This window comes from Eschscholzia californica, unplaced genomic scaffold (assembly GCF_041429995.1).
Source record: "Eschscholzia californica isolate CP2 unplaced genomic scaffold, dmEscCali1.0.p SCAF_4, whole genome shotgun sequence".
NCBI classification, from domain to species: Eukaryota; Viridiplantae; Streptophyta; class Magnoliopsida; order Ranunculales; family Papaveraceae; genus Eschscholzia; species Eschscholzia californica.
Window position 1 is genome coordinate 45,469,923 of NW_028238461.1, and position 25,855 is coordinate 45,495,777.

The following is a 25,855-nucleotide window of genomic DNA, read 5'->3' on the forward strand; positions in this document are numbered from 1 at the left end:
ATTTTTCAGACTTGTTTTAAAGTTTGAAAATAATGGGCTTTTATTCAGCCAATTCAGACCTCTAACTCATTCAGACAAAATTTCAGATTTTATTAAATAAAAAAACAAACATCTGAAATCTGAATTGAGGACCAATTCAGATTTCAGATCTGAATTCATAAAAAAACAAACAACACCTAAGTATTTATTCCAAAGAGAGTTCCTTTTATGTATTAAAGTCGGGGCCTTTATTAACACACTTAAATTTACCTTTGTGTTGCCCTTTTAACACTTATGGGGAACTTTCAACCCGATCGCGGCTTTGGGGCATAAGGCTTTGTTCTACGTCTGACAAGCACTCAAATCTGACAAGTTTTCCATCGAAATGTATACACCTCTGAAACCCACACAACTTTCATCAATTTCACTTAAAGACGCCCATGTTCTAATGGTTAAAAGGTAAAATTAGTGTTAGGGTAATGAAAAGTATCGGCATTAGCATTTGGTCACAAACTAACGATTCTTAACGACCGTCTCTAGTCAACTGGGTCAACGGTTAGTCTATGACCCAGACCCTATAACAGACAAACTCTTGATCCAAATACTAATATCTGTTTCTTTGACCCTAACGCTAAATATACCTTATCAAAATTGGCTTTATATCGTGGTGATACTGATCAGAGACAAAGTCGGGAGCATGGGATAATGGTGGACATCCTTTGTCAATGAGATTAGAAAAGCTTTGGGTATCTAGCAACCAAAAATATAAGATTTAGGTCCTCTTCACTCATTGTCAATTGGTTTTGAATTAGATGACCACAAACTTAACATGGTATCTGAGCTAGGCCCACACGTGATAGGCTTAAAAGCCACACGTGCTCCACGTCGCCCAAAGAAATACACGTGTTAGGCTCAAAGAACGCCACACGTGAGGGGGCGTGTGAGAATAGTCCCACGTGGGAGGAGTAACTAGCAACCAAGAATATAAGGTCTAGGTCCTCTCCACTCATTGCCAATTGGTTTTGAGTTGGATAACCACAAGCTTAACAAGTTAGAGGGCATAATCAGAAGGTAAATACTTAATACTCTAAAAGCTTCTTATTCTGTGTTGTCTTTTGAAAACACAAAAATACATTATCTTCGACTGTTTATCCCTCTTAAAACATTAAATCAGGTTACATAGATTTTGCTTGACACTGTTGAGGCTTTCGATATTCAGACGCCGATTCTGAAAAGTAGTGAATGCTTTAATATGAGAAGGAAACCAGAGATCGAATGAGTATGGAAGCAATTACGATGTAGAAGAATCTGTACAGTTTCTTTTTTTTTTCTGTCGTACATTTGATTCATTCAGAAAAATGTGGTTTATGAGTGTAAATTTTTCTGTATCACAAAAATGTTAAATGTTGTCATCTTTGTGATTGTGAGTGTAGAAAAATGACTTGTTTATACATTTTGTATCTCTAAACATGGCTAATTGATGATATGAAGTTAAAACTGTGAGAAAAAAAAAAACATTTCCTTCCTGATGGACCAACTTTTTATTTTATTTTGATTTTTTTCTAGTTAGTTGGATAATGTGAATGACTAATTGGGACTTGATTCATATCTTTTTTGTATATTGTTTATTTTTAATGCGTTCTCAAAACGATAATATAATAGTTAATTAGCAATCAATAATGAAAAAATTATAAATAATAAAGCAGCCACTAACCACAAAGTCAATATAACTTAATCAAACAGCCTAGGTTCACTAATATAAACATCACCAAGTTCTCCTAATGTTTTATCAAACTACAACAATGGCTTCCAATCTTAGTACTAATTTGATTCTAAGCAGTATTTTTACTGCTTTTCTTCTCTATTTCTTACTAAAGATGAGACCATTTAGGTCATCAAAAAACAAGTCAAGAAAGCAAGCACCAAAACCAACTGGTTCATGGCCTGTTATAGGTCATCTCCTTCAACTCCAAGGACCAAACCTTCCTCACATAACACTACAAGAAAAAATGGTTCTAGCGACAAAATTTTTTGTCGCTAAACATTAGATTTTTGTTGCAAAAAATGTTTATCGACGAAAAAAATTTTGTCGTCACTTGGTCGTAGTAGCATCGTCAGGGAATGTATTTAGTGGCGAAATAAAAGTTCGCCGCAAAAAATACTTTTCAATGACAAAAACTATTTAGTCATAAAAAATATTTTTAACGACAAAATTCAATTGTTGTTGAAAGTATTTTTCAACGACCAAAATATTTGCCACCAAAAGTATTTTTCAGTGACAAAAGTTGTAGTCCCTAAAGAAATTTTCTGTGGCAAAATATTTGGTTTCAAATTTTTTTTATTAACAAAAATTTATTGTCTCGAAAAGTATTTTCGCTGACAAAGTTAGTTTGTCGCTGTAAAAGTTTCCAGTGACTAAATAAGATCGTCGCCATAAAAGTTTTCAGTGACTAAATAAATTCGTCTCAAATTTATTCTGTGACGAAATAATTCGTCTCATAAATTTTTTACGACGTTACAGTATTGCTGTTGAAAATATTTTTATGGACGAATTGTTTTATCGACAAAGTAAGTTTGTCGCTACAAAATATTTTAGTGACTAAACGATATTGCTTCAAATTTAAATTAGCTATAAATAGTTCGTCGCATAATATTTTGCGACATCATAATAAATAATATTCAAAGACAAAGTTATATGAAATTGAATCAATATAACAAAACATAACCGTTAACTAATGTAGTAAAACAACTTACAACTAAGGCATCCTTAATTCTTCAAAGCAAAACACATAAAAGACTAATAAAGTATCCAAACAACTAAGTAGTATTTTCTAAGAAAAATCTAGAAACAAAAAACTGAACTCAAATATTGCTGGTGTTTGAAGAGGTCCTGCCATCTGGAATACTTAAACCAATTTGACTAAGAATCATCCTTCTAAAGTTTTCATTGTCGTCCTCTATTTGTTTAAGTTTGTCTTTGTACACATTGATTTCTTCATTCTGAGTATGAATCTTTTCATCTTGAATCATAACCATAGTACGTAATTCTTCGATTACTCCATTTGAAGTGGTTGATGTTGTACTTTTATAAGACGGTGGTTTAGGTTTCTTTCCCATTACTTCATAAAAAATCTCATCTTCTCCACGTGGTGTAGAACTCTCTAAATTGCTCTGTTGCAGTTGAACCATCTGCTCCTGCATATAAAAAGTTTAAGATATTATTAAAATATTAATATCACCATTGAATTTGTCTCCACAAATATAATTTGAAACACAGAAACACTCATGATATTATATACTTAATACCAGTACAAAACTACTAGTAGTTTTTCTAACAAGAAACATCATCATAGACATGAAAGTTAACATAAAAAAACATACACGAGTTGAATAAGAAAAATAACAATTATTCCGATTTACATCTTACCAATGAAATATATATATATATATATGACAACTCAACCAAATCGAACTTCACATTTAGAAGTTAATAGTTGAACTCCCAAACATAGTAAAACACTATCATTTGATTGATCATCCAAGAATGGAATATATAAAATTTAAGTCTCTGGAATTTGTTTTATCTACAATATCGAGTAATCATATATGGAGATGGAAACTTCTAACATATAAATATCCAATTAACAACAGTATATCCATAATTCTAATATTCTTCACATTGTCATATCCTTTACAAACAAATTAAGTGTCCAAATGTAAACAATTCAATATAGTATATAGTACAAACATAAATAATAATCTAGTGAGTGGAAATGTATGTTACAGATTTATACTTCAAACGATTTAATGGAAATACAAGTGTATCAAGGTATGGACGGGTTTTAACTACGGTTCAACGATTACTATTTTTTTTCAAAGTTGATAATAGGTGATAGTTCCTTGAACCCAATAATCTATATTCTTGTATGTACACATTGAGCCTAAAACACAACAAAAACAAATGCAACCAAGAAACAGGAAAAAAAAATCATAACCTTAATCACTTATGTTCCCATTATCTAAAAAAAATCTCCCTTATGGTTATGTAGGATTCCATGTAAGTATCATTGTGTTAGCTATCTACTTAATTTTCATATTTATTAAATGAACAAACATGACAAATATCGACAGGTAACAACAATGTATGAAGTAATATTAACAATTGATAATACACTTACATATTTAGAGCGAGCTTCATCATTAGTCCAACCTCCTTTTTCGCTGAAGTGTGTACTATAAAATGTTTGTATTTTTCCGATTTGTTCTCCAGCTTTTCTTTTCTAGTAAATCAAAAGTATTATATGGTAACCAAAAAGATTAGTATATAATTTATATGAACAAGCCAACAATTATATAAAAAAATATGTCATCCATAAAAAAGATAGAAAAATTTTGAGTGTACAAATTACAAAAAATGTGTACTTACTATCTCACGATGACATACAAATGATCTTGACCCAGCACAATGATTAAATGGAAGTTTTGCTCGATTTGCAATGTTGGCCTCTGAGCGTTTCTAGAAGAAAAAAAAACAAAATTTACTTTTGAATAAATATGAAAATGTGAAAAGATACCGCATACCTTATAGTCCTCTGATTCAAATAAACGGCATAACCAATCCCAATTTTCCTGTGAAACACCTTCATATCTATTCTTGCTTGCTTCTCCAGATGAGCTATATTTTTTGAAGTGTTTATACAAAACAGATCTGTAGTTGCTATACTTCCTCGCCATTGAATCATATATATACTTCTTAACACATGGGACCGAAGTATCAATCTCAAATTTATCCTTACACAAGAAGAACACAAATCAAGGTGAGCAATAGTTAAATGATGAAATTTATTCAATAAATTTATATAAACTTTCACATACCTCGACGCGTTCAATTAAAGATTGAATATCATGCTCTGGAATTTTGCTCCACTTTGGCACCTGAAGTGGCGCGAAAAGTCGAACTATTGTGCCACATTCGCTAGCAAGCTTACTTGCATTTTCGCAAATTGGTCTCCCTTCGAATGTTGAAAAGTTAATGGTCAACTTTCCGCTCGACTTCATTATTTTTTCTATTCCAAAACTTCGAGTAGGTCCACGTCCCCTCCTCATTGAAGTCGATCCTACAAAATAAAAACAATATATTAATACTTAGAATTTATGATCTGTGTTATAATTTTTTAGTTAATATTACCTTGGTTAGTTTGAGCTTGTCCTGCGGGGTCTGTGGAAGTTGGTGTTGAGGAAGCCGAGTGAGGTTGCGGAGCAGTAGAAGTCATCTGTAATCTAAACAATCAAAGAGTGAAAACTATACAAAAAAATGTATTTAAATGATTATATATAAAAGTAACATCATCTCGAAACTAATATAAAAAATAACATAAAAATCATATAAAAAATTGATAATTGAATTGTTAGATGAAATGCTCAATATTATTCCAAGAATACAAAATAGTCTTAATTAACAACTAAAAATCAAAACTAAGCATCAATATCAGTATCTTCCTCAGTCTCGACAATCTCTTCTTCATCACTGTTATGATCTACTGATGTTTCATCATCTTCACTCAAGTCATCAGTGATGTTATCAAAGTGCTGAACAGATTTTAAATTCACCACTTCTGGTTCAACATTTTGTACGTCGTATTCCGTTATTTGGAAATCATCTTCTTCAACAATACAAAGATTTGAAGGCCCTGAGTCTTGATAGGCTTCATGAGTAGTTGTTTCTACAGTGTCTATTTGTTCTTCTTCCACTTGCCTCATTTCAGGCACATCCCACAAGTGTCTATGTCGCATTTTTAACACTACTTTCCAGTTTGGCCCAAACTTATGATCATTCACATAAAATACTTGTTGTACTTGGGTCGCAAGAACAAATGGATCATTTGCATACCATGTATTACTCACATTAATGCATGTAAGATTGTAATCATTCCGAATCTTACTTTTCTTAGGATTTATGTCAAACCATTCACACTTGAATAATACAACTCGGTATCCTAACATATAATCCATCTCGATAACATCACCTAAGGTACCATAAAAATCAATTTCACTGCCTTCATGCTCCCCACTTACAACAACTCCACTATTTTGGGTTGTACGTCGAGTTTCACGATCTTTAGTGTGGTAGCGGACTCCATTCACAATACAAGCTGAGTATGATTTAACACGAAAATCAGGTCCACATGCAAGTGAATACAATTCAGTAGTAGCTTCTGCAGACTTGTTAAAGTGCAAAGATATCATCTGAAAGTTTAAAAATTTAGGTTATAGTTTGACATATAGGCTTACTAATACTACATAATTTAATCAGATTTAGTCTAAATTACTTACACGTTGACGAAACCATTCAGGAAAGTGTTTTTGTTGTCTTTGTATTATATTTGCATTACTTTCTTCTGCCAGTATTTTCATGTGTTCCCTATACAAGCTAATATTAGCAAATCATATGATTTCTCAAAAGATAGTTTTGGAGGGAGAAAAGTAGCAAAAAACATACTCCATGTATGGTTGCAATTCCTCACAATTATTCAAAACGAACCAGGACATTCGTTCTCGTTCTTCCAATGATAATCGTTTTGCATTCTTTGCACCAATTGGGCAAACATTTTGACTGAAAACAGATAGGACTCCTTTACATTGGTCTTGAGAAGATGAATCGGTATTTCGTTCATCTCGAGTAAATTTTGTTTCAATCCCATGTAGGTACATTGAACAAAAAGTTAGAGATTCATTGACAATGTAAGCCTCTGCGATCGAACCTTCTGGTCGTGCTTTATTTCTGACATGACGTTTTAGCGTTCCTAAGCTCCTACAAATATATTTAAGACAAACGGGTGAATATATGATAATGAAAAATAGTTTCAAAAATGAAACATAATCATTTTGAGTATTAATATGGAAGTGATGCATACCTCTCAATTGGGTACATCCAACTGCAACCAACGGGTCCGACAAGTTGTGCTTCACGTGGTAAATGAACGGCCAAATGAACCATAACATCAAAAAATGCAGGGGGGAATATTCTTTCCAATTTACAGAGAATCAAGACGATCCCCTCCTCTAACTTTTTCAAATGATCCATATATAATGTCTTTGCACATAAATCATGAAAAAAGTTACACAACTCGATTAAGGCATCACAAATATCCTTACGCAAGTAAGCACGTATTCCAACAGGGAGAAGTCGTTGTAATAAAACATGACAATCATGACTTTTCAGCCCTAATATCTTTCCATCGGTAACGTTAACACTTCTAGATATATTCGCTGCATAACCATCTGGAAACTTCACTGATTTCAAAAACTTACAAAAGTCTCTTCTTTGTTCCAGTGTCAAAGTATAACATGCATGAGGCTTTACATATTTTTCCCCTTTTTGTTGTAGATGCAACTCTTTCCTTATTTTCAGATCAGCTAAATCTAGTCGAGCTTTGTCGGTGTCCTTTGTCTTATTTTCCATATTCATCAAGGTGCCGACAATGTTATCACATATGTTTTTCTCAATGTGCATTACATCAAGCTTATGTCTTATTTTATGACCTGGCCAATATTCTAACTCATTCAAAATGCTCCTATTTGTCCAATTTAGCTCTTCAGGTGGCCGTTTTCTTTTCTTCGATATTTTTGGGTTCTTTCCAGGCTTAAAATTATTAATCTTCTCAAGTTGTTGTAGCAAATCATATCCAGTAAACTCAGTAGGTGGAGGCCTATATTCGCATTTTCCGTCATGAACTTTACTTCTCCGCCATCTATGATTTGTAGGCAAGTACCGACGATGTCCCATATAACAGATTTTACTCCTCAATCTACATGATGAAGTGTCCTTGTTACAAACAGGACATGCCATGTACCCCTTTGTACTCCACCCAGACAAATTAGCAAATGCAGGAAGATCATTTATGGTCCACATTACAGCTGCATGCATACGAAAACTTTCTCCAGTTGAAGCATCAAGAGTTTGTACACCAGTATGCCATAACTCCTTTAATTCATCTACTAAAGGACGTAAATATATATCAATGTCCTTTCCAGGTGCTTGAGGGCCAGGAATAAGCAATGACATCATAAAATATGGTTCTTTCATACACTTCCAGGGAGGAAGATTGTATGGGATAAGTATCACTGGCCACATGCTATATGAGTTGCTCATGTTCCCAAAGGGATTAAACCCGTCGGTGGCAAGACCAAGCCTAACATTACGAGCATCTTCTGCAAACCAGGGATAGCGCTTATCCAAATCTTTCCATGCTTCCCCATCAGCTGGATGACGTAAAACACCATCTTCGTCCACACGTCTCTCTTTATGCCATCTCATGTCAGAAGCTGTGTGTTTTGATGAAAATAATCTTTGCAACCTTGGTGTTAATGGAAAGTAACGCAATACTTTGTGCGGAACTTTCTTACCATTGACATCATCACGTACATACCTAGGTTCCCCACATACTGGACAGTCATTTCTATCTTTATGTTCCTTCCAGTATAATGCACAATCAAATTTACAAGCATGAATTGCTTCATAACCTAACCCTAAATCACGAAGCATTTGCTTGGCATCGTAATATGTAGCAGGAATTTTCGCTACTGGAAAAGCTTCTTTCAACAATTTAAGCAACATATCAAATCCTTTATTACTAATGCGATTTAGCACTTTTACATGCATCAATTTGACTAGGAAAGTCAACGATGACATACTCGTGCAACCAGGATATAATTCTTGCTTAGCTTCACCTAGTAATTCAGCGAATTTTTGAAATTCGTTGTTCTGCTCATTAACATTATTGTGATGGTCAACTGGCTCAAACCCATCACCTCCATATCTTGGAATGTTACCAATGGACATTGGGCCACATATATCATTTAACATTTGGATCACTTCTTCATCATCTTCACCAAGTGATTTATCATTGGTAGAATCATTCACATTATTTAAATTTGAAGTTTTCCTAGAAAAATCAATACTTTCCCCATGATGCACCCATCGTTGGTAGCTTCTCGCAATACCAAATCTATACAAGTGGCTTTCAACACCATCTAAAGTAAAAAATTTAGAGTTTATACAATTTTGACATGGACACCGTGTTTTCTGCTCATTGTTAAGGTGCAATTTTGCTGCATCAAGAAAGGATTTTACCCCTAACTCATATTCATGACTCAATCTGTTGTTAATAAACATCCAACTTCTGTTCATATTTGACATCCTGCTTAAAGCATACAAACATATTAATCTCTTTTAATGCAGAATGAGTTACTAATAAGATATCTAGTCGTTAACTAATGCACTTTCTTATGAACGTAATATATAATAGCGTTTAACCGTCACAGGTATTTAGAGGGTACATCCTGTCTTAGTAACACAATGAAATAAAAGTATTTTAGATACTCATGTATATTTCGATCAAATATGCATCCAAATGTCATCATCAATCATACGCTTTAAATAAATTAAGTAGGTAACAAATATGAAAACGTAGTAAACAATCAAGAATTATCCATATATATATATATATATCATTATAGCCTGAGGGATTGTATTTCTACTGAGAAAATTTTAATTTCATGTCTAAATACGTTCTTCCTATAAATTTTTGAATAGTATAAATTTTGGAACATTTCTTACCTCCTATTCAGTTTATTTTTATCTTAATTCGTAGGTGATGAAATCGCTTAAGACACTTCAATCTAGCTTTGTAAATATAAGAGATTTACCCGAAACAGATATGGTAATCCAACGTAATAATAAATTAACTACGATATCTGCCAAGTCAACTAATTTTCACTTTCTAGTGTTAAGTGATAGCACTGTTATTTGGAGACATGGTTAAATATTTAAATTACCTTCGAAATGCAACAACTCCTCCTTGCTCTTCAGCCAAGGTCGCTGCAACTGCGTACTGGACAGTCCAAAAGGAATAAATTGTAAGAGAATGTCATTGTTAACTCAAAATAAAAAATAAAACTCTCTTATTCTTTCATTCTCACTAGAGATAAGACATGACCTAATGCATCAAATAAAGAGATGTGAAACCAAATTGGTAAACTAAATATGAAGTATATATACTGAAAATGAATCTTAGATATCAAACATAAAAAAACATATGATCGTTAACCAAGAACAAAAATCAGCAATCGACTATTAAACAGAAATCATGTGCTAAAGCCATGAATGCAAAAAAACCGACATAAAGTCAGTAGTGAGAATATAAGAGGTAAAAATGCAACTTACAGAGTTACCGGAAAAAGCAAAAAATAGATAAATAGAGGATCTGTAACATTCTTGCATCATAGTTCAGTTTCTAAATAGGTTGAGTTGAGAATATAAGGGAAAGACTTAGCATTGATTCCATTAGTATTTTATAGAAATTAGGATTTTACCCACTATTACCTCTTTACAAGACTAAATAATAGGACGACGACCACCAAAATCTAATGTAAACTCACTGGCATATGTATAAGTGGATGGAAATATCTTTAAACAAGAAATCAAGAATATAGAACTTCATTACATAGACAATTAGGGTGTAGTTTTGTCACTTCGACCCCTAAGGGTTTATGGTTTTCCGAAGAAAAAATCATTCTTTTTGCTAGTTATAGACATCTTCAAAATACTAGTCTTCGAAATCAAAAGAAATTTGCTGAATATTGTTCAAATTGGTCAACACCTTTTACATAACAAATGAATTAACACTATAATAAGATAATTAACCTACAAATAATACTGGCTAAGAATCAAACTCAGTGTCAAGTACTTTTGATCTTGGGTTGCAACCAAACATAAGTACTCTCAAATATTTCATACATGGGTCAGTGAAAAAGTTAACACTATTTGCATTTGTTCTAAATAATTAACACGTTATAATTCAATTGATATTGAGTAACTTTGCGGCACCTACCTTTCCCCACTATTATCTTGCCACAAATTTCCTTAGTGCTTTTATTTTTTGTAGATAATTATTCAACATGTCAATCCACTCTTTGAAGAAACTATCTGCGGACATATTTCTGATTGTTAATCCATAAAATTTCTTCTTTCAGCTATGATAACATCCCCCCTGTGCTGGTGTTTAACTAAAAAATCTTATTGATTTGTTCTATTAAGACCACGAAGGAAGATTTTCAGTTTATGTATACGCATCTAGGGAAAAATCAGTGCACTTGAGCAGACACTTTATGAACCGAGACATCCACAGTGAGAAGGTACATGAAACTTATTCTGCTACTAAATCTCTTTCAGTTTCTTCATCCAGCAACATTTAAAACTGAATATTAGGGTTATATGAACAAACTTACACCCTAGAATTGGATACTTATACATTTGAATCCTAGGTTCCTTAAGTTTATTTCTTTATAGAATTTCATAAATGAGACAAAATATAACCAAATGAATCAAAACCATATGAGCAAATTTCTAATACTTAAGTCAATGTAAACATTAACAACAATCATCCCAAAATTTCGAAAAATTGTTGTAGTTTTAAACACTAGGTTAACCTGCAACAAATATAAAAGAAGAGGATAAGAAAAATACCTAAATATTTGCTCCTTGATGATCTTCAATTGGTTAAACTTCATAGAATAGAGATTGGAAGAAGATTTGAGTCTATTAAATGGACACCTTGTTAATGGAAGCAAGGTAAGTGGGAAGTGGGTATGCCTTGATCGTGTTTGAGAAGCTCCCTCCATTTCTCACGGTTTAGTTCAGAAAAGTGGGAAGTGGGTTTGCTTTCATTTGTGCCCTAAGTTAGAATAGGAACAACTCGTAATTGTTAATAAAAATAAAACAGGATGGAATAACATGAACGGCTTCTTAGCTCAATGGATAGATAGGTTGTTGGTGCTTCAAACATCACGGGTTCGAGCCCCGCCACTAGTATTTTTTTTTCAAAATTCAAGTAGATCAAGTTATGCAAATATTTGTACGATCTTTGACCCACTTCAAACTTATAGAAACAAAAGAAAACGATGGGGCAGGAAAAAGTAGTAATGATACGGTGAAAACACATAGACCATGGTCAAAACACTTGAATTTGATAAAAAAAATGTAAAACATAGTCGAATACGAATGAAAAAAATATCTAGTCATCAATATATTTGTTGTTTTCGTCAAGTAAATACAAATGTGTACTTTAAGAAGTACTAACATTTTTGTCAAACTAGAGGTCCATTGGGAAATTAAATTTAATCTTTATAATTCTCGTCCATACCTTATTATCATGATACATCTTTTAACATTATCGTATTTAATTAGTTTCCAAAACTATGTGTATGAATTCGGTACGTTGAAGTAATCTAACAAAAATGTGTATTTTAAGGTGACGAAGGCCTAATCCATTACATACATAGTTTATGGACGAAAAATTTAGTTATTTATATTCAAATGAATTTACGGTACTATGATAATTAGAGAGATGGTGAAGACAATTGTCATCTACATTTAAATCTACTTAACCGGCTTTAAATATATATTAGTAGTGGATTTCAATATTCACGATAGACAATGGATAACATAAGTGACTTCTGAAAGAAAAATATTAATTGATATTTAGTTTTATAATTAAATCGAGAATGTCAAGATTGAAATTCGAAATTGAACTTAATAATTATTTTAAGTTGAAGAGAACTACTTAAGACTTAATAGAATATGTTCCAAGTAACACTTTCCATAACAATTACTACCTAATAAAATAAAAAGTGCGACTCAACTATAGTAATATGGCGATTTTGACATGTTAAATTTTAGTTATTTTAGATTAGACAATTTTATTTTGGTTTATTGTTTAGCAAACAAATTATATCTTTTCGTGAAAATATTTTCAGAGACAAATAAAATCAGTCTTCAAAAATTATTATCGGTGACAATTATGATTTTGTTGGCATTTTTATAGCGACCAACCTTTAATTCCGATAAAAATTTAGCGACAATTATTAAACCTGTCGTGGAAAAAAATTTTATCGACCAAATATTATTGTCCGCAAAGAAAATTTTTGGTGACCGAAGTAAATTTTGTGGCAAAATGTATTATTAGCAACAATTATTTATTTCGCCATAGAAAATTTTTTCTGCGAGAAATTGTTTTGTCGCAATTACATCTAATTGCAACGAACGTCAATTTTCTCTCTAAATTACGTCGTAAATTTGTTTCTATGACAGAGTGAAAATTATAAATTTTCATCCTAAGTTTTAGTGACAACTGGGGCGACGAAATTTTGAAGTAGTCGCAAAAGAAATAATATTCGCGATAAGTTGTTACTTTGTCGCTAAAATTCACTTTTACCAACAAATTTCATATTATCACCAAAAATTTGGTCGCTAAACTTCATTTTTCTTGTAGTGTAAATTTAGCAGCCTTGGCTGATAAGTATGGACCAGTGTTCAACTTCCAAATCGGTCTCCGTCCGGCCATCGTTGTCAGTTCTTGGGAGATAGCTAAAGAGTGTCTAGGTACAAATGATAGAGTCTTCGTCTCTCGCCCGCCGTTAGTAGCTATGAAACACATGGGTTATGGCCACGCCTTGTCCGGGTTCTCCCCATATGGTCCATACTGGCGCGAACTCCGTAAACTAGTGAACCAAGAACTTCTTTCAAGCACTAGGATTGAGTTGATAAAACATGTTTGGGATACTGAAATAAATACATTCATTAATGACCTTTATGAAGTTTGGGTTATGAAAAGTAATGAAGGTGGGGGTGATGTTGTGGTTGAAATGAAGCAATGCTTGTACGATTTTACTCTCAATCTCACACTAAAAATACTTACCGGAAAACGGTATTTCGGTGGTGGTAGTGGTGGTGGCGGCGAAGAGTTAAGAGAAGAAGCAGGAAGATGTCAAAAAGCAGTAAGAAACTTTCTTAGGTTAGTGGGTACTTTTACAGCTCAAGATGTCATTCCATTTTTGGAAGGTTGGTTAGACTTGGGTGGTCATGAGAAGGAGATGAAAATTACAGGAAAAGAACTCGACTCTCTACTTCAAAAATGGTTAGAAGAACATAAAGTGAGGAAATCAACCGTTGGTGAAGAAGGCCAGGAGAAAGGTTATGATGATGAACAAGATTTCATGGGGGTGATGCTTACGAAACTTCGTGATCACGAGAAGCTTTTACGTTATTACGATGCTGATACTATCAACAAGGCTACTTGCTTGGTACGTCATTCAAACTTTCTCCATGTTATACCAAGTTTATTTAAATAAAATATAAATTATGCATATGCGATTTAAAATGTGATGAACTGTCAATGTGATAACCATAATTATTTTGAATCGATTGACCACCGGAGGAGCTTTATGTAAAATGCACAGGGCTCCAGCCTGGGATACTATAGTTAATTTCTCTTAACATTATATAGTGAAATGACTTTTAGCCTTGTGGCAGGAGTGATGATTGAATGTGTGCAAGACCTTGGTTCCCCTCTTCCCTCAAGCCACCACTCTGAACCTAACTAAGTCAGATATTGTTTGATGAGTGACAAATACAAACCCATAATTGCATCTAAGTGTCTCAACAATAAAGTATAATGTTTGAGCTAATCTTATGTTATTAGAAATAATTTAACAGCTGATCTTTTCTTTTTTTTCTTCCCTTTCGTTATAAATTATTTAACTGGTTTATATCATAAAAAGTTGAAATAGATCATTAGATTATGTTCATATTGACCCACATTCTACTGGTTGCAGCAATTATTATACTCTCACTACCAAAAATGAATGACCTATTTTGAAAACTCAACTTTTTAAGAGAATATCATTTATTAGAGTTTGACTTTCAAAAATAACTCTTAACTGTGTTTGGAGACGGTATTACGAGGAAATTAAAATGATTATTTGTTAACAACAGACATTTACCAACCTTGGCAATTACATAATAAAATTGTTTTTCCAATGTGGTTGTTCTAGAGATCTTTTTTCGGTAATGAAATTATTTTTTCATGCAATTTTTATCTTACGGATATAATATAATTGTACAAACTATGATAACATTTTTGGTTATAAATTTATAATGATTTCTATTAAAGATTATCACAGTGTTTCAAGAATAGTGTATCAAATTCCATTATTGGACAAATTCGGTGTCGGTGAGAATTCACTTAGATCTGAACTTGCTGATATTGTCATTTAACTTTGTACATAGTACACATTAATAATGTGAATATCTAGTGGGATGTGATTGGGTTGTCTACGGGCCCATAATTACCCAATTCTACATCTATAGACAATAATTGATTGGGAAAGCCATATGGGTGGAATCCGATTTTGTATTTTATCTAGTATACCTACCTAATACCTTACATATTAGAGGCAATCCTGTCAATAGAATGAAAAGTTTATAATTCATTTGATTTTTTTCCTAGAGCAGACTGTAATCCTAGGTGGGAGCGACACCCGATGATGACTCTAGTATGGGCTCTCGCTTTACTAGTAAATCATCCGCATGTAATGAAGAAGCTCCAAGATGAGTTGGATACCCACGTAAGTAAAGAAAGACAGGTGGAAGAATCAGATATCAAGAACCTCCCGTATCTTCAGTCTGTTATGAAGGAAACAATGCGTCGTTACCCAGGGACCCCTCTATATGTTAGAGAATCGATCGAGGATTGCACTATAGCTGGGTACGACGTCCCAACAGGAACCCGTCTTGTAGTGAATGCGTGGAAGATCCAACATGACCCACAAGTATGGTCTAACCCATTCGAGTTCAATCCAGAGAGATTCCTTACAACCCACAAGGACATAGATGTTAGAGGTCAGAATTTCGAACTTATTCCATTTGGAGCAGGCAGGAGAATGTGCCCCGGGGCTTCACTCGGTCTTCAAGTGGTGCACCTGACTCTGGCTCGTCTAGTACATGGATTTGAGTTTAAAACACCAGATGGCGAACCCATGGATATGACGGAGAGTATAGGACTAACTAATCTTAAAGCCACTCCACTTGAAATTATGCTCACTCCGCGCCTCTCTTCCAAACTATATGTGTGTTGAGTAGTTGTTGTTGGTATTACGTTTCTGTTTACCATGAATCGCTGGAAGTCATGTTTTGTACTTGTAATTAAACTTTTATGGTGTTACGCTTTATTTTAGTTGTGTGAACTTTGTGATTGAATGTATTGTATTTCTAATAAATCGTTTAATAATTGGTATATATGTTGTGTTTCTTTACATATGCAAAGCTTGTAAGGAAAAAAAGTTGTAGGCTGATAAACAGAGAGAAATGCTTGTTTCCATCTGGAGTCTTACTTAGAGTCTATATATACTTCAAGTTATTTAAGAGAAATACTTCTTCACACTACAGTTTCCTTTCGATTCATGGCACTAATTAACTAGGTCATCAGCCAACATGATTCAGTTTAATAGAATTCTTAACAACTTCAAATTAACTTTTAATTAGTAGTTTTAAGGTGGGAGCAGTTGTGAATAAAGATTGAATGTCCAAATCAATCAAAGATTCATCTTTGCACAAAATCATCTCAACTTTGAGAATCAAAGATTTTATTCCATTACTTTTTATTCTTGGTTGCTAGTTACCCATTCTCTCATGTAGGACTATTCACACGCCTCCTCACGTGTGGGATTCTTTGAGCCTAACACGTGTGTTTTTTTTCTTTACGGGTGATGTGGAGCACGTGTGACTCTTAAGACTATCACGTGTGGGCCTAGTTCTGATACCATGTTAAGTTTGTGGTCATCCAACTCAAAACCAGTTGGCAATGAGTAGAGAGGACCTATACTTTATATTCTTGGTCGCTAGTTACCCATTCTCCCATGTGGGACTATTCTCACATCTACTAGCCCTCGCCCAGTCGAATAACCTGCCCCATATAGCATTTGGATCCATGGCTGACAAATATAGACCAGCCTTCACTATTCCTATTGGTTCACATCGGGCACTCATAGTAAGTTCTTCAGAGATACTAAAAGATATATTTACCACCAATGATATAACTTTTTCATCTCGACCCAAAGTTATAGCCATGAAATATATGGGTTATAATTAGAGTTAATTCCTATATGGCCACCTACTTTGTGACCAGCTTCCTTTATGGCCCCCAAATTTCTGTAAATTCAAATATGGCCCCCTATTTTCATGGAAATGTCATAACTACCCTTCCCATTAATATATTTTCAAAATAAAATAAAAAACAAAAACCTAAATTCCACTTCACTTCCCTCTCCACCACTCATCTCTCTCCACGTCACCTCTCTCTCCAACTCACCTCTCTCTCTCTCTCCAAGTCAGCACTCTCTTAAATTTGTTTTTTTTTAACTCATCTCTCTCTCTCTCTCTCTAAAAATTCCGGCGAAGGGGGTTTCCCTTCGCCGGAATCTGGTCTGTTGAAGAACGCATTCGGATCGAGTGGTCTGATGATTCATCGGATTCGGATCGAGTGGTTTACAGCTTCTTTCTTTCTTGACCAGTTCGATGATTTTTTAACAAGACAACTTCTTCTGACTATTATATCAGTTTCTTCTTCTTTACTCACCTTACCAAATTAAATACACAAAAAAAAACACAATTTACCTTCTGACCAAACTCCTCTTCTTTAATTCGCAATCCGACAATCTATCTATCTATCTATCCATTTTCTTCTTCTTCTGTCTTCAGTTTCAAGAATCGAATTTCACTTTGGTTCTTATTCTTTTTGGTTTTCTGATTGATTAATACTCCAGTATTCATTTTGTTCGTTAATGGCGGTATCTCCTAAATTTTTTCCACCAAGAATGCGCAGACCATCTCCAGGTTCATTCATCTCTCCTAATTTATCAGATATGAAACTTGTTAGATCTCTTCTACTTCTATCACAAGATATCTCTTCTTTAAAACCGATTCAATTTCTCCTCAAAAAAGCTTCATCTTCAATCATCCGGAAGGCAAGACTTCTTGTTATCTTAATTGAAGAGATTCTCATAAATGAAATCTCTCGTCTTCTTCTTCTTCTTCTTCCTCGTTCAGCTCTCCTTTGTTTCGAAGAGATTTATATCGTTTTACAACGAATCAAGACATTATTGGAAGATTGTTCAAATGGAAGCAAGATGTGGATTCTAATTCAGCATGAATCTGTTTCCGATAGCTTTCACGAACTCACCGTCGAATTATCAACTCTTTTAGATATATTCCCCTTGACTGAATTTAATCTCACCCAAGATGTCAATGAATTGGTAATTCTAATCAGAAAGCAATGTTGGGAGAGGAAATCATTCACCGATCCAACACTCAAGGCTCTCCGGTACCAAGTTTTAAAGCTTTTAGATCTGATCAAGAATGAAATCGTTCGCGGTCATTCCAAACTCAACGAGATTTTTCATAAATTAGGGTTACGCGATTCTACCAGTTGCAGAGATGAGATTGAAAGTTTAGAAGAAGAAGTTCAGAATCAGGTATGTGAGAAATCAACAGTCGAGATAATCGCTTCGATTGGACTCGTTCGTTATGAAAAATGCGTTCCTCAACAGACCAGATTCCGGCGAAGGGAAACCCCCTTCGCCGGAATTTTTAGAGAGAGAGAGATGAGTGAAAAAAAAATTAAGTTTGAAGGTCGCCGGCAGGAAAATTTTCCGGCCGGCAACCTTCATCGAAGAAGAGAGTGCTGACTTGGAGAGAGAGAAAGAGGTGAGTTGGAGAGAGAGGTGACGTGGAGAGAGATGAGTGGTGGAGAGGGAAGTGAGGTGGAATTTAGGTTTTTGTTTTCAATTTTATTTTGAAAATATATAATGGGAAGGGTAGTTATGACATTTCTATGAAAATAGGGGGCCATATTTGAATTTACAGAAATTTAGGGGCCATAAAGGAAGTTGGTCACAAAGTAGGGGGCCATATAGGAATTAACTCTTATAATTATGAAAATTTTGGGTTTGCTCCATATGGACCGTTTTGGCAAAAATTCCATAAAATAGTAAAGGGAACTTCCATTAAACAACTCTACAACATGTTTGGGTTTCTGAGATCCAAACTTTCATTAAACAATTAGATCTGGGTAAGAGGAACTAAATAAGAAGACGTAAAACCAGTTTTGATAGATTTGAAGAAATGGGTTTTAGATTTAATGCTCAATATATCAGTTAGAATAATAGTTGGAAATGGATTCAAGTTTGGGTATAATACTAGTGGTTGTGATGAAGCAGTGAAGTTTCACAAGGCTTTGAGGGAGTTATGAAGGTTGATGGGTGTGTTTGTATTATCAGATGCCATCCCATTTTTGGGTTGGTTAAATTTAGGTGGTTATGAAAAAGGAGACTGAGAAGGCATTGATTGTCAGGATACTTTTTCACTTGTATGTAGAGAAGAATCATTGAGAATTATTATGGCGTTGGTGGTTCATTATAATTTAGAGCTTTGCCAAATGGATGTGAAAACAGCTTTTCTTAATGAGCGTTTCGAAGAAGAGGTCTACATGGAGCAGCCAGAGGGATTCTCTGAAGCAGGAATTGAACATATGGTGTGTAAACTGAATTAGTCAATATGTGGACTTAAACAGACTTCTCGACAATGATTTCTGAAGTTTAATGATACCATTGCGACTTTCGGATTTAAGAAAAACATTGGTGATCAATGTATATATCAGAAGGCCAGTGAGAGTAAGTTCATATATTTGATTTTGTATGTGGACGATATCCTTCTTGCCACTAATGATATTGGTTTATTATATGAGACCAATAAATTTCTTTCTAATAACTTTGAAATGAAAGATATGAATAAGGCAAAATTTGTTATCGGAATCGAAATATTTCGAGATCGAAAACGAGGTATTTTGGGATTGTCTCAGAAAAATTATGTCGAAAAAGTTTTAAAAAGATTTGGCATGAAAGACTGTTCACCAGCTGAAACACCAATACAGAAAGGTGACAAGTTCAATCTTATGCAATGTCTCAAGAATGAATTTGAACGAAAGGAAAGGAAAACATTCCTTATGCTTCTGCAGTAGGAAGTCTTATGTATAAGCAGATTTGTACTCGTCCTAACATCAACTTTGTGGTGGGTATGCTTGGACGTTCACAAACAGGTTATGTTTTTACTAGAGGTGGTACAGCTTTCTCTTGGCGATCAAGTAAGCAAAGTATGCCCGCTACATCTTCCAACCACTAAGAGATTATTGCTCTTCATGAAGCTATTAGAGAATGTGTATGGTTAAGGTATATTATCAGGCATATTAGAATTTCATGTGAACTCCCTGAAATTACAAAGTCACCTACCATTATTTATGAAGACAATGTGGCTTGCATTGTCCAAATCAAAGAAGGATATATCAAAGGTGACAGAACGAAACACATTTCGCCAAAGTTATTTTTCTCACACCATCTACAGAAAAATGGTGAAATTGATATTTAGAAGGTACAATCATGTGAGAATTATGCTGACTTGTTTACAAAATCTCTGCCTACTACAACGTTCAGAAAACTAGTAGAAGGTATCGGAATGCGAAACTTGAATAATCAAATGACGTAATACTACACCGTCCACGGTATGATATTCGTCAGAGGGAGAATATTATCGTGTCAAGATTTACAAATCACTAATACTGGATATCTACACTCTGTACTCTTTTTCCTTCGTCCAGTTTTTGTCCCAATGGGTTTTTCTGGCAAGGTTTTAACGAGGCAGCATTTTGTATATCCAGTGTCATTCAGAAACTCTATATGATGGTCATCCAAGAGGGAGTGTTATAAGTATTGGTTGCCCATAATATATGACATATGGGTACCTTTAGCATTACCTTACCCAAGGTGCCTATAGGGTTACTTATGGAGATAATATTTTCTCCAGCAAAAGAGTTAGCCTTTGAATAGGCAATGTGGATGAGATTGTTTTGCATGGCAACTAAAGGTGTCCCCAACCCAAACCAGCTATTTCAACATGGAAGCCCCCGGAAACATCTTTTCTGAAAATTAATGTCCATGCTTCATTCTTGACTCTTGCCGAACCGGCGGGGATTGGTGGCATAATACATGATGAGAATGGAGATTTCATTATCGCTATGGCTGATACCATCAGAGGACAAATCGCGGAAAAATGTGAATGTATTGCAATCCTGCGGGCGGTTCAATGGGCCTTCGACCTAAAGATTTCACATCTCCAGATAGAAAGCGACAACCTGAACCTGATCCAACATGTGAACGGTAGAAGACACGAACTTAATTGGCAAACGGTGAAGCATATGGATCGTATTCTAGCCCTTCAAGTGAACTTTGGTAAGATAAATTTCACCTATGGTCCTCGTTCAACTAACACTTCGGCGGACAAATTAGCCAAATGGGGAAGAACAAGAAAGGTCAAGCGTATCTGGCATTCGAAGGAAGCAATGATCGTGGATTTTAGTTAATTTTCTGTTTTTCTCTTTTCTATGTTGTTTGTCTTTTCTTTTCGTCTTTTGTCAACAAAAAAGACTAAAGGTGGCACTTCATCAACACACCTCATCTCCTCTTCACACCTTACCTCCTCATGTGGCACTTCATCAACACACCTCATCTCCTCTTCACACCTCACCTCCTTATGTGCCTATATATACATCCCTCATTTACATATGAGAATATAGTTTTCATCTTCTCATTCTACTTCATACACTCTTGTAATTAAAGAAAGTAATATCACTTGCTTATATAATCATAAACTTTCAATATTTTGTCTTAACCTCCTACTATTATATTATACTAATCACACTAGAGAGCTACATTTGATCTTCCACTTACTTCTATCTATCCAGCACATCAATAAGTCACGTGAGGCTTTTGTCTTTTTCTCCAAATGTAAAGGACGGTTCAAACAACGGTCTCTTGAGGAAGTTTCCTCTAGACTTATTGTATAGATTTCTACTTCTACTAGCAAGTTCAACAAAAAAAAAATACTAGCAATCCAATTTGAGATTTCTCGATTTCAGAATGGATGTCACAACAACTATATCAAAAAGTAAGGGACTAAAGTTTACCATCGTTGTTATTATTATAATGGCTAGTGCCTAGTGGGTGAATGTTAGTTGGAGTTGGACTATTATAATGGCTAGTGGGTGAATGTTAACTAGAGTTTGAAATAAATAATGGTATAAGGTAACGTGATTTTACATACTTGTGCCGATTAACTAATATTCAATCTACTCACCCCGGCCATTAAATCTATTGATTAACTCTTAATTTTTCCTGTTTCAACCATCAACAACTAGTAGTATCACTCAGAGATCGTAATAAAGAGATGTTTTCAACCATTTCAGTCCTAATTAGCATTCTAATTACTTTCATTTTTCTCTATCACTATCTAATCAAGATTATTAATCACAACAAGGTCAGCCCACCTGAACCAGCATGGGGATGGCCATTAATAGGTCACCTTCATCTTCTATTAGGTGGATCAACTCAGCTTCTCCACCGTAAACTCGGTTCCTTAGCTGATAAATACGGTCCTGTTTTCACGATTCGACTCGGTATGAAACGACTCCTTGTCATTAGCAACGCCGAGTTAGCTAAAGAATGCTACTGTATCAATGATCGATTCTTCGTAACTCGGCCAACTTCAGTAGCAGTACAACTGATGGGTTACAATTATGCTCTTATGGGGTTTAGTCCTTATGGATCTTACTGGCGTGAGATGCGTAAGCTCTCAACTACTCATCTTTTGTCTAATAGTCGCCTCGAGATACTAAAACACATTCGAATCTCTGAGATCAGCATGTCTATTCAAGAACTATATCAACTATGGGTGGAAAATCAAGATAAGGGGGAGGATACAGTGGTGGGTCTGGTGGCGCCACCAGTTTTGGTGGAGATGAAGAGTTGGTTTGAGGGCTTGGCATTTAATGTGGTGGTGAGAATGATAGCAGGAAAAAGGTATTTTGGGAGGAATAATAATTCTAATGATGAAGAAAAAGAAGAGGGAAGGAGAAGTAGAGAAGGGATGAATGAATTTATGCATTATTCAGGGTTATTTATGATTTCAGATGCTTTTCCATTTTTGGGGTCATTTGATTTGCAGGGATATGAGAAAGAAATGAAAAAGGCAGCCATGAAAATTGATGATGTTTTAGGAAAATGGGTTGATGATCATAGAAAAAAGAGTGATAATCATCAAGATCAAGATTTCATTAATTCATTGCTTTCAATTTTGAAAGATGATGAGTTAAAGATGTATGGATATGATGTTGATACTGCTATTAAAGGTACTTGTATGGTGAGTATCAACTTCCTTAATCATGATTATTTTTTTTTACATTAGTAAGCGGGTTAAAGGGCCCGACCCTCCTTAATCATGATTTTCCTTCTCGATGTACTACTAATGTACTATGCACATTGCGTACGAGTATTTTTGGTTTGAATCTGACTCGCTTGAATATGACTCATTTAAATTTGTCTTGTTTTGCTTAGGTAAAGGTGCAATAGTTAAGCAACCACGCGCAGAAAAATTATAGAATTCAAATATTTTGATATGTGATCTAAGAACAATAACATGAACATTTGACAATTAAATGTAAAACTTATATTTTTTTTGATGCAGTCTTTAATATTAGGTGGCAATGACACGACTTCAACAACACTGACATGGGCTCTCTCGCTATTACTGAACAATAGTCACGTGATACACAAAGCCCAAGAGGAGTTGGACATCCATGTAGGCAGAGATCGACAGATTGATGAATCAGATATAAAAAACTTAGTGTACCTTCAAGCGATAGTAAAGGAAGCACTTAGGTTATATCCAGCTGCACCACTGCCAGTACCAAGGATGTCGGTCGAAGACTGCACTGTTGGCAGATATCATATACCAAAAGGAACACAATTGATGATAAATTTATGGAAGTTGCACAGAGACCCACTTGTTTGGTCTGACCCCTTAGAGTTCAAGCCAGAAAGATTTCTTAGCAACCAAAAAGATATTGACGTTAGGGGTCAACATTTTGAGTTGCTACCTTTTGGAGCGGGGAGACGAGCATGCCCAGGGATATCGTTTTCGATCCAAGTCCTTCATTTGACGTTGGCTCGTCTTCTTCAAGGATTTCATATGTCGACTTTGTCTAACTTGCCCGTCGATATGACTGAAAGTGCAGGGCTAGGTTGCACTAAAGCAACTCCATTGGATGTCCTCCTCACACCTCGGCTGCCTTCATTGCTCTATCAACCATAAGCTGACTTTAGATGATCTTTTGTTGTTTTAGTGATTCTTGTTAGTTTATTACTCCTGAGAAAAAATCTCTTCTATTTCATTCTCAAATTGTTGGCTAATACTTCGGAAAAATTATCATTTTGTTCTGAAATTATTGATCAAGATTTTCGGATTTATTTTGATTTAGCATATACCTATGTACCAAAATATAACGTTTGCTGCAAGAATTTGTTGGAGAACTGTATTTATTTTTTGTTAGTAAACTAATAGTGCAAACCAAGAATTATATGGAGCTACGAGACTTGGTTAGGGCATTGGGCTAATAAGGTGAAGATTGAGGTTTGAGATCGAACATAGCGACCACATTTTTAGCTTGGAGTCCAAAGGGACCTAACAGTACCGGCCCTGACTTTCAGGGGGGCCCTATGCGAACGTATCGATGGGGGTCCCTATATTTTAGCAGGAAAAAATTATCTAAAATATTATAATGCAAGTCGTTGGAGTCGAACCCACGACCTTAGGTTCACTAATCAACTACTCCGCCAACTCTACTACCCAAACAGATTTAATGTATGTGTGCACAAAATAACACATATAATAATATTATCTATATATATATAAGGTTATATAAATGGGGCCCTTTAAATTTGGGGGCCCTAGGCGGTCGCCTGGGCCCAGGGCCGACCCTGGGACCTAACCGTTACATCAAAGGGTGGTGGACGGTTCTAGTACACGTTCATGCTAAAACTGCCCTAGCATTTTTCACCACTTGTCATTGAGATTTGTTTTGGTGCCCACATGTGTACACGAGTGTCGCCAAAAATGTCACGATAGTAGTTGTTTTATTTTTCGAAATGTTGTCTTTTGTTTTGAAAGTTTTAAAAGCGTCCTTAGAAAATTTAAAGACTTTCTACAAATTCGTGGAAATTTAGGAGTTTAGGCCGCGCCATAATTTTTTTCAACACATTTCTTTTATTCTTCTTCGTCCATTTTTACTTCTTCTCTTGTCGCCATGATTTTGAGAGGTGATCTAGATGATGTGAAGGAAGCTTTTAAAAATAACCACATATTTGAAACGTTAAAAGAAGTCTAAAACATAGGCCAAGTTTCTTATCTTTGTCAAATGTCGGTTCTGCCCCCATGATTTCAAAAAAATTTCATCTATTATTCAAAGTTACACCACTGGCAAAACCACCACCACTGGCAAAACCACCACCGACAACACCACGACCAAAACCCCCACCACTGTAGACTAAACCATCATCACAAACCAGTCAGACTAATTCCCACACAACACCGACACCACGCACCACGACCACCACAAACTCTCATTAGGTCTATTGAGGGCCATCTGCCCATGTTGTAAGCGAAGGTTTAACTCTTCAGACCTTCGCTTAGAGAGATAGCGAGAGACAGGGTTTAGCTTTTCATACTTTGGTGAGAGAGAGATACGACGAGGGTTTAGCCTTCCAAACCTTCCTTAAAGAGAGATATAGATTCTGCAAGTGGTTAAAGAGAGAGTCGACAAGATTAGTTTTCTAAACTATGGTTAAAGAGAGAGAGAGAGAGGTCCGGCGAGAGTAACTTTCCACACCTTCGGTTTGAGATGTTGTCTTCGATGTACCGATTCAACGAGTTGACTCAAGTATCCTAACCGAGTTAGTGGTGAAACTAGTCTTTTACTTTGATTTTACCGGTAAATCTATCGAAAATATTTTCGTTCAGAACTAATGGAGAAAGACTAAGGAATAGAACAATTTAATGTCTCTCATATTTCTAACCAATAGTGTATGTTATCCAAAA

General features: G+C 34.9%; 4 protein-coding genes and 1 pseudogene across 4 annotated transcripts; 3 read left to right on the plus strand and 2 right to left on the minus strand.

The window, feature by feature from the left end:
- Positions 1-2,670: 2,670 nt before the first annotated feature.
- Positions 2,671-4,847, minus strand: LOC147545119 (uncharacterized). Its single transcript, XM_086637025.1, has 4 exons — positions 4,561-4,847; positions 4,406-4,495; positions 4,158-4,259; positions 2,671-3,174 (listed from the first exon to the last, which is right to left on the minus strand). The coding sequence occupies exons 1-4, from the start codon at positions 4,711-4,713 to the stop codon at positions 2,842-2,844; spliced, it is 678 nt and encodes a 225-aa protein (XP_086493151.1). The 5' UTR covers positions 4,714-4,847; the 3' UTR covers positions 2,671-2,841.
- Positions 4,848-5,334: 487 nt separating this feature from the next.
- LOC147545120 (uncharacterized) lies at positions 5,335-11,673 on the minus strand. The gene is made up of 6 exons (XM_086637023.1): positions 11,507-11,673; positions 9,817-9,872; positions 6,894-9,179; positions 6,479-6,790; positions 6,313-6,400; positions 5,335-6,225 (listed from the first exon to the last, which is right to left on the minus strand). The coding sequence occupies exons 3-6, from the start codon at positions 9,176-9,178 to the stop codon at positions 5,455-5,457; spliced, it is 3,456 nt and encodes a 1,151-aa protein (XP_086493149.1). The 5' UTR covers position 9,179; positions 9,817-9,872; positions 11,507-11,673; the 3' UTR covers positions 5,335-5,454.
- A 1,644-nt stretch (positions 11,674-13,317) lies between these two features.
- On the plus strand, positions 13,318-16,114 carry LOC147545121 (demethylepipodophyllotoxin synthase-like). Its single transcript, XM_086637024.1, has 2 exons — positions 13,318-14,121; positions 15,332-16,114. Exons 1-2 carry the CDS (start codon positions 13,465-13,467, stop codon positions 15,362-15,364), a joined length of 690 nt encoding a protein of 229 aa, XP_086493150.1. The 5' UTR covers positions 13,318-13,464; the 3' UTR covers positions 15,365-16,114.
- Positions 15,364-15,954, plus strand: LOC147545122 (cytochrome P450 82C3 pseudogene; annotated as a pseudogene).
- Positions 16,115-21,936: 5,822 nt separating the features above from the next.
- Positions 21,937-24,228, plus strand: LOC147545123 (cytochrome P450 CYP82D47-like). Its single transcript, XM_086638268.1, has 2 exons — positions 21,937-23,122; positions 23,447-24,228. Exons 1-2 carry the CDS (start codon positions 22,151-22,153, stop codon positions 24,071-24,073), a joined length of 1,599 nt encoding a protein of 532 aa, XP_086494394.1. The 5' UTR covers positions 21,937-22,150; the 3' UTR covers positions 24,074-24,228.
- Positions 24,229-25,855: the final 1,627 nt, after the last annotated feature.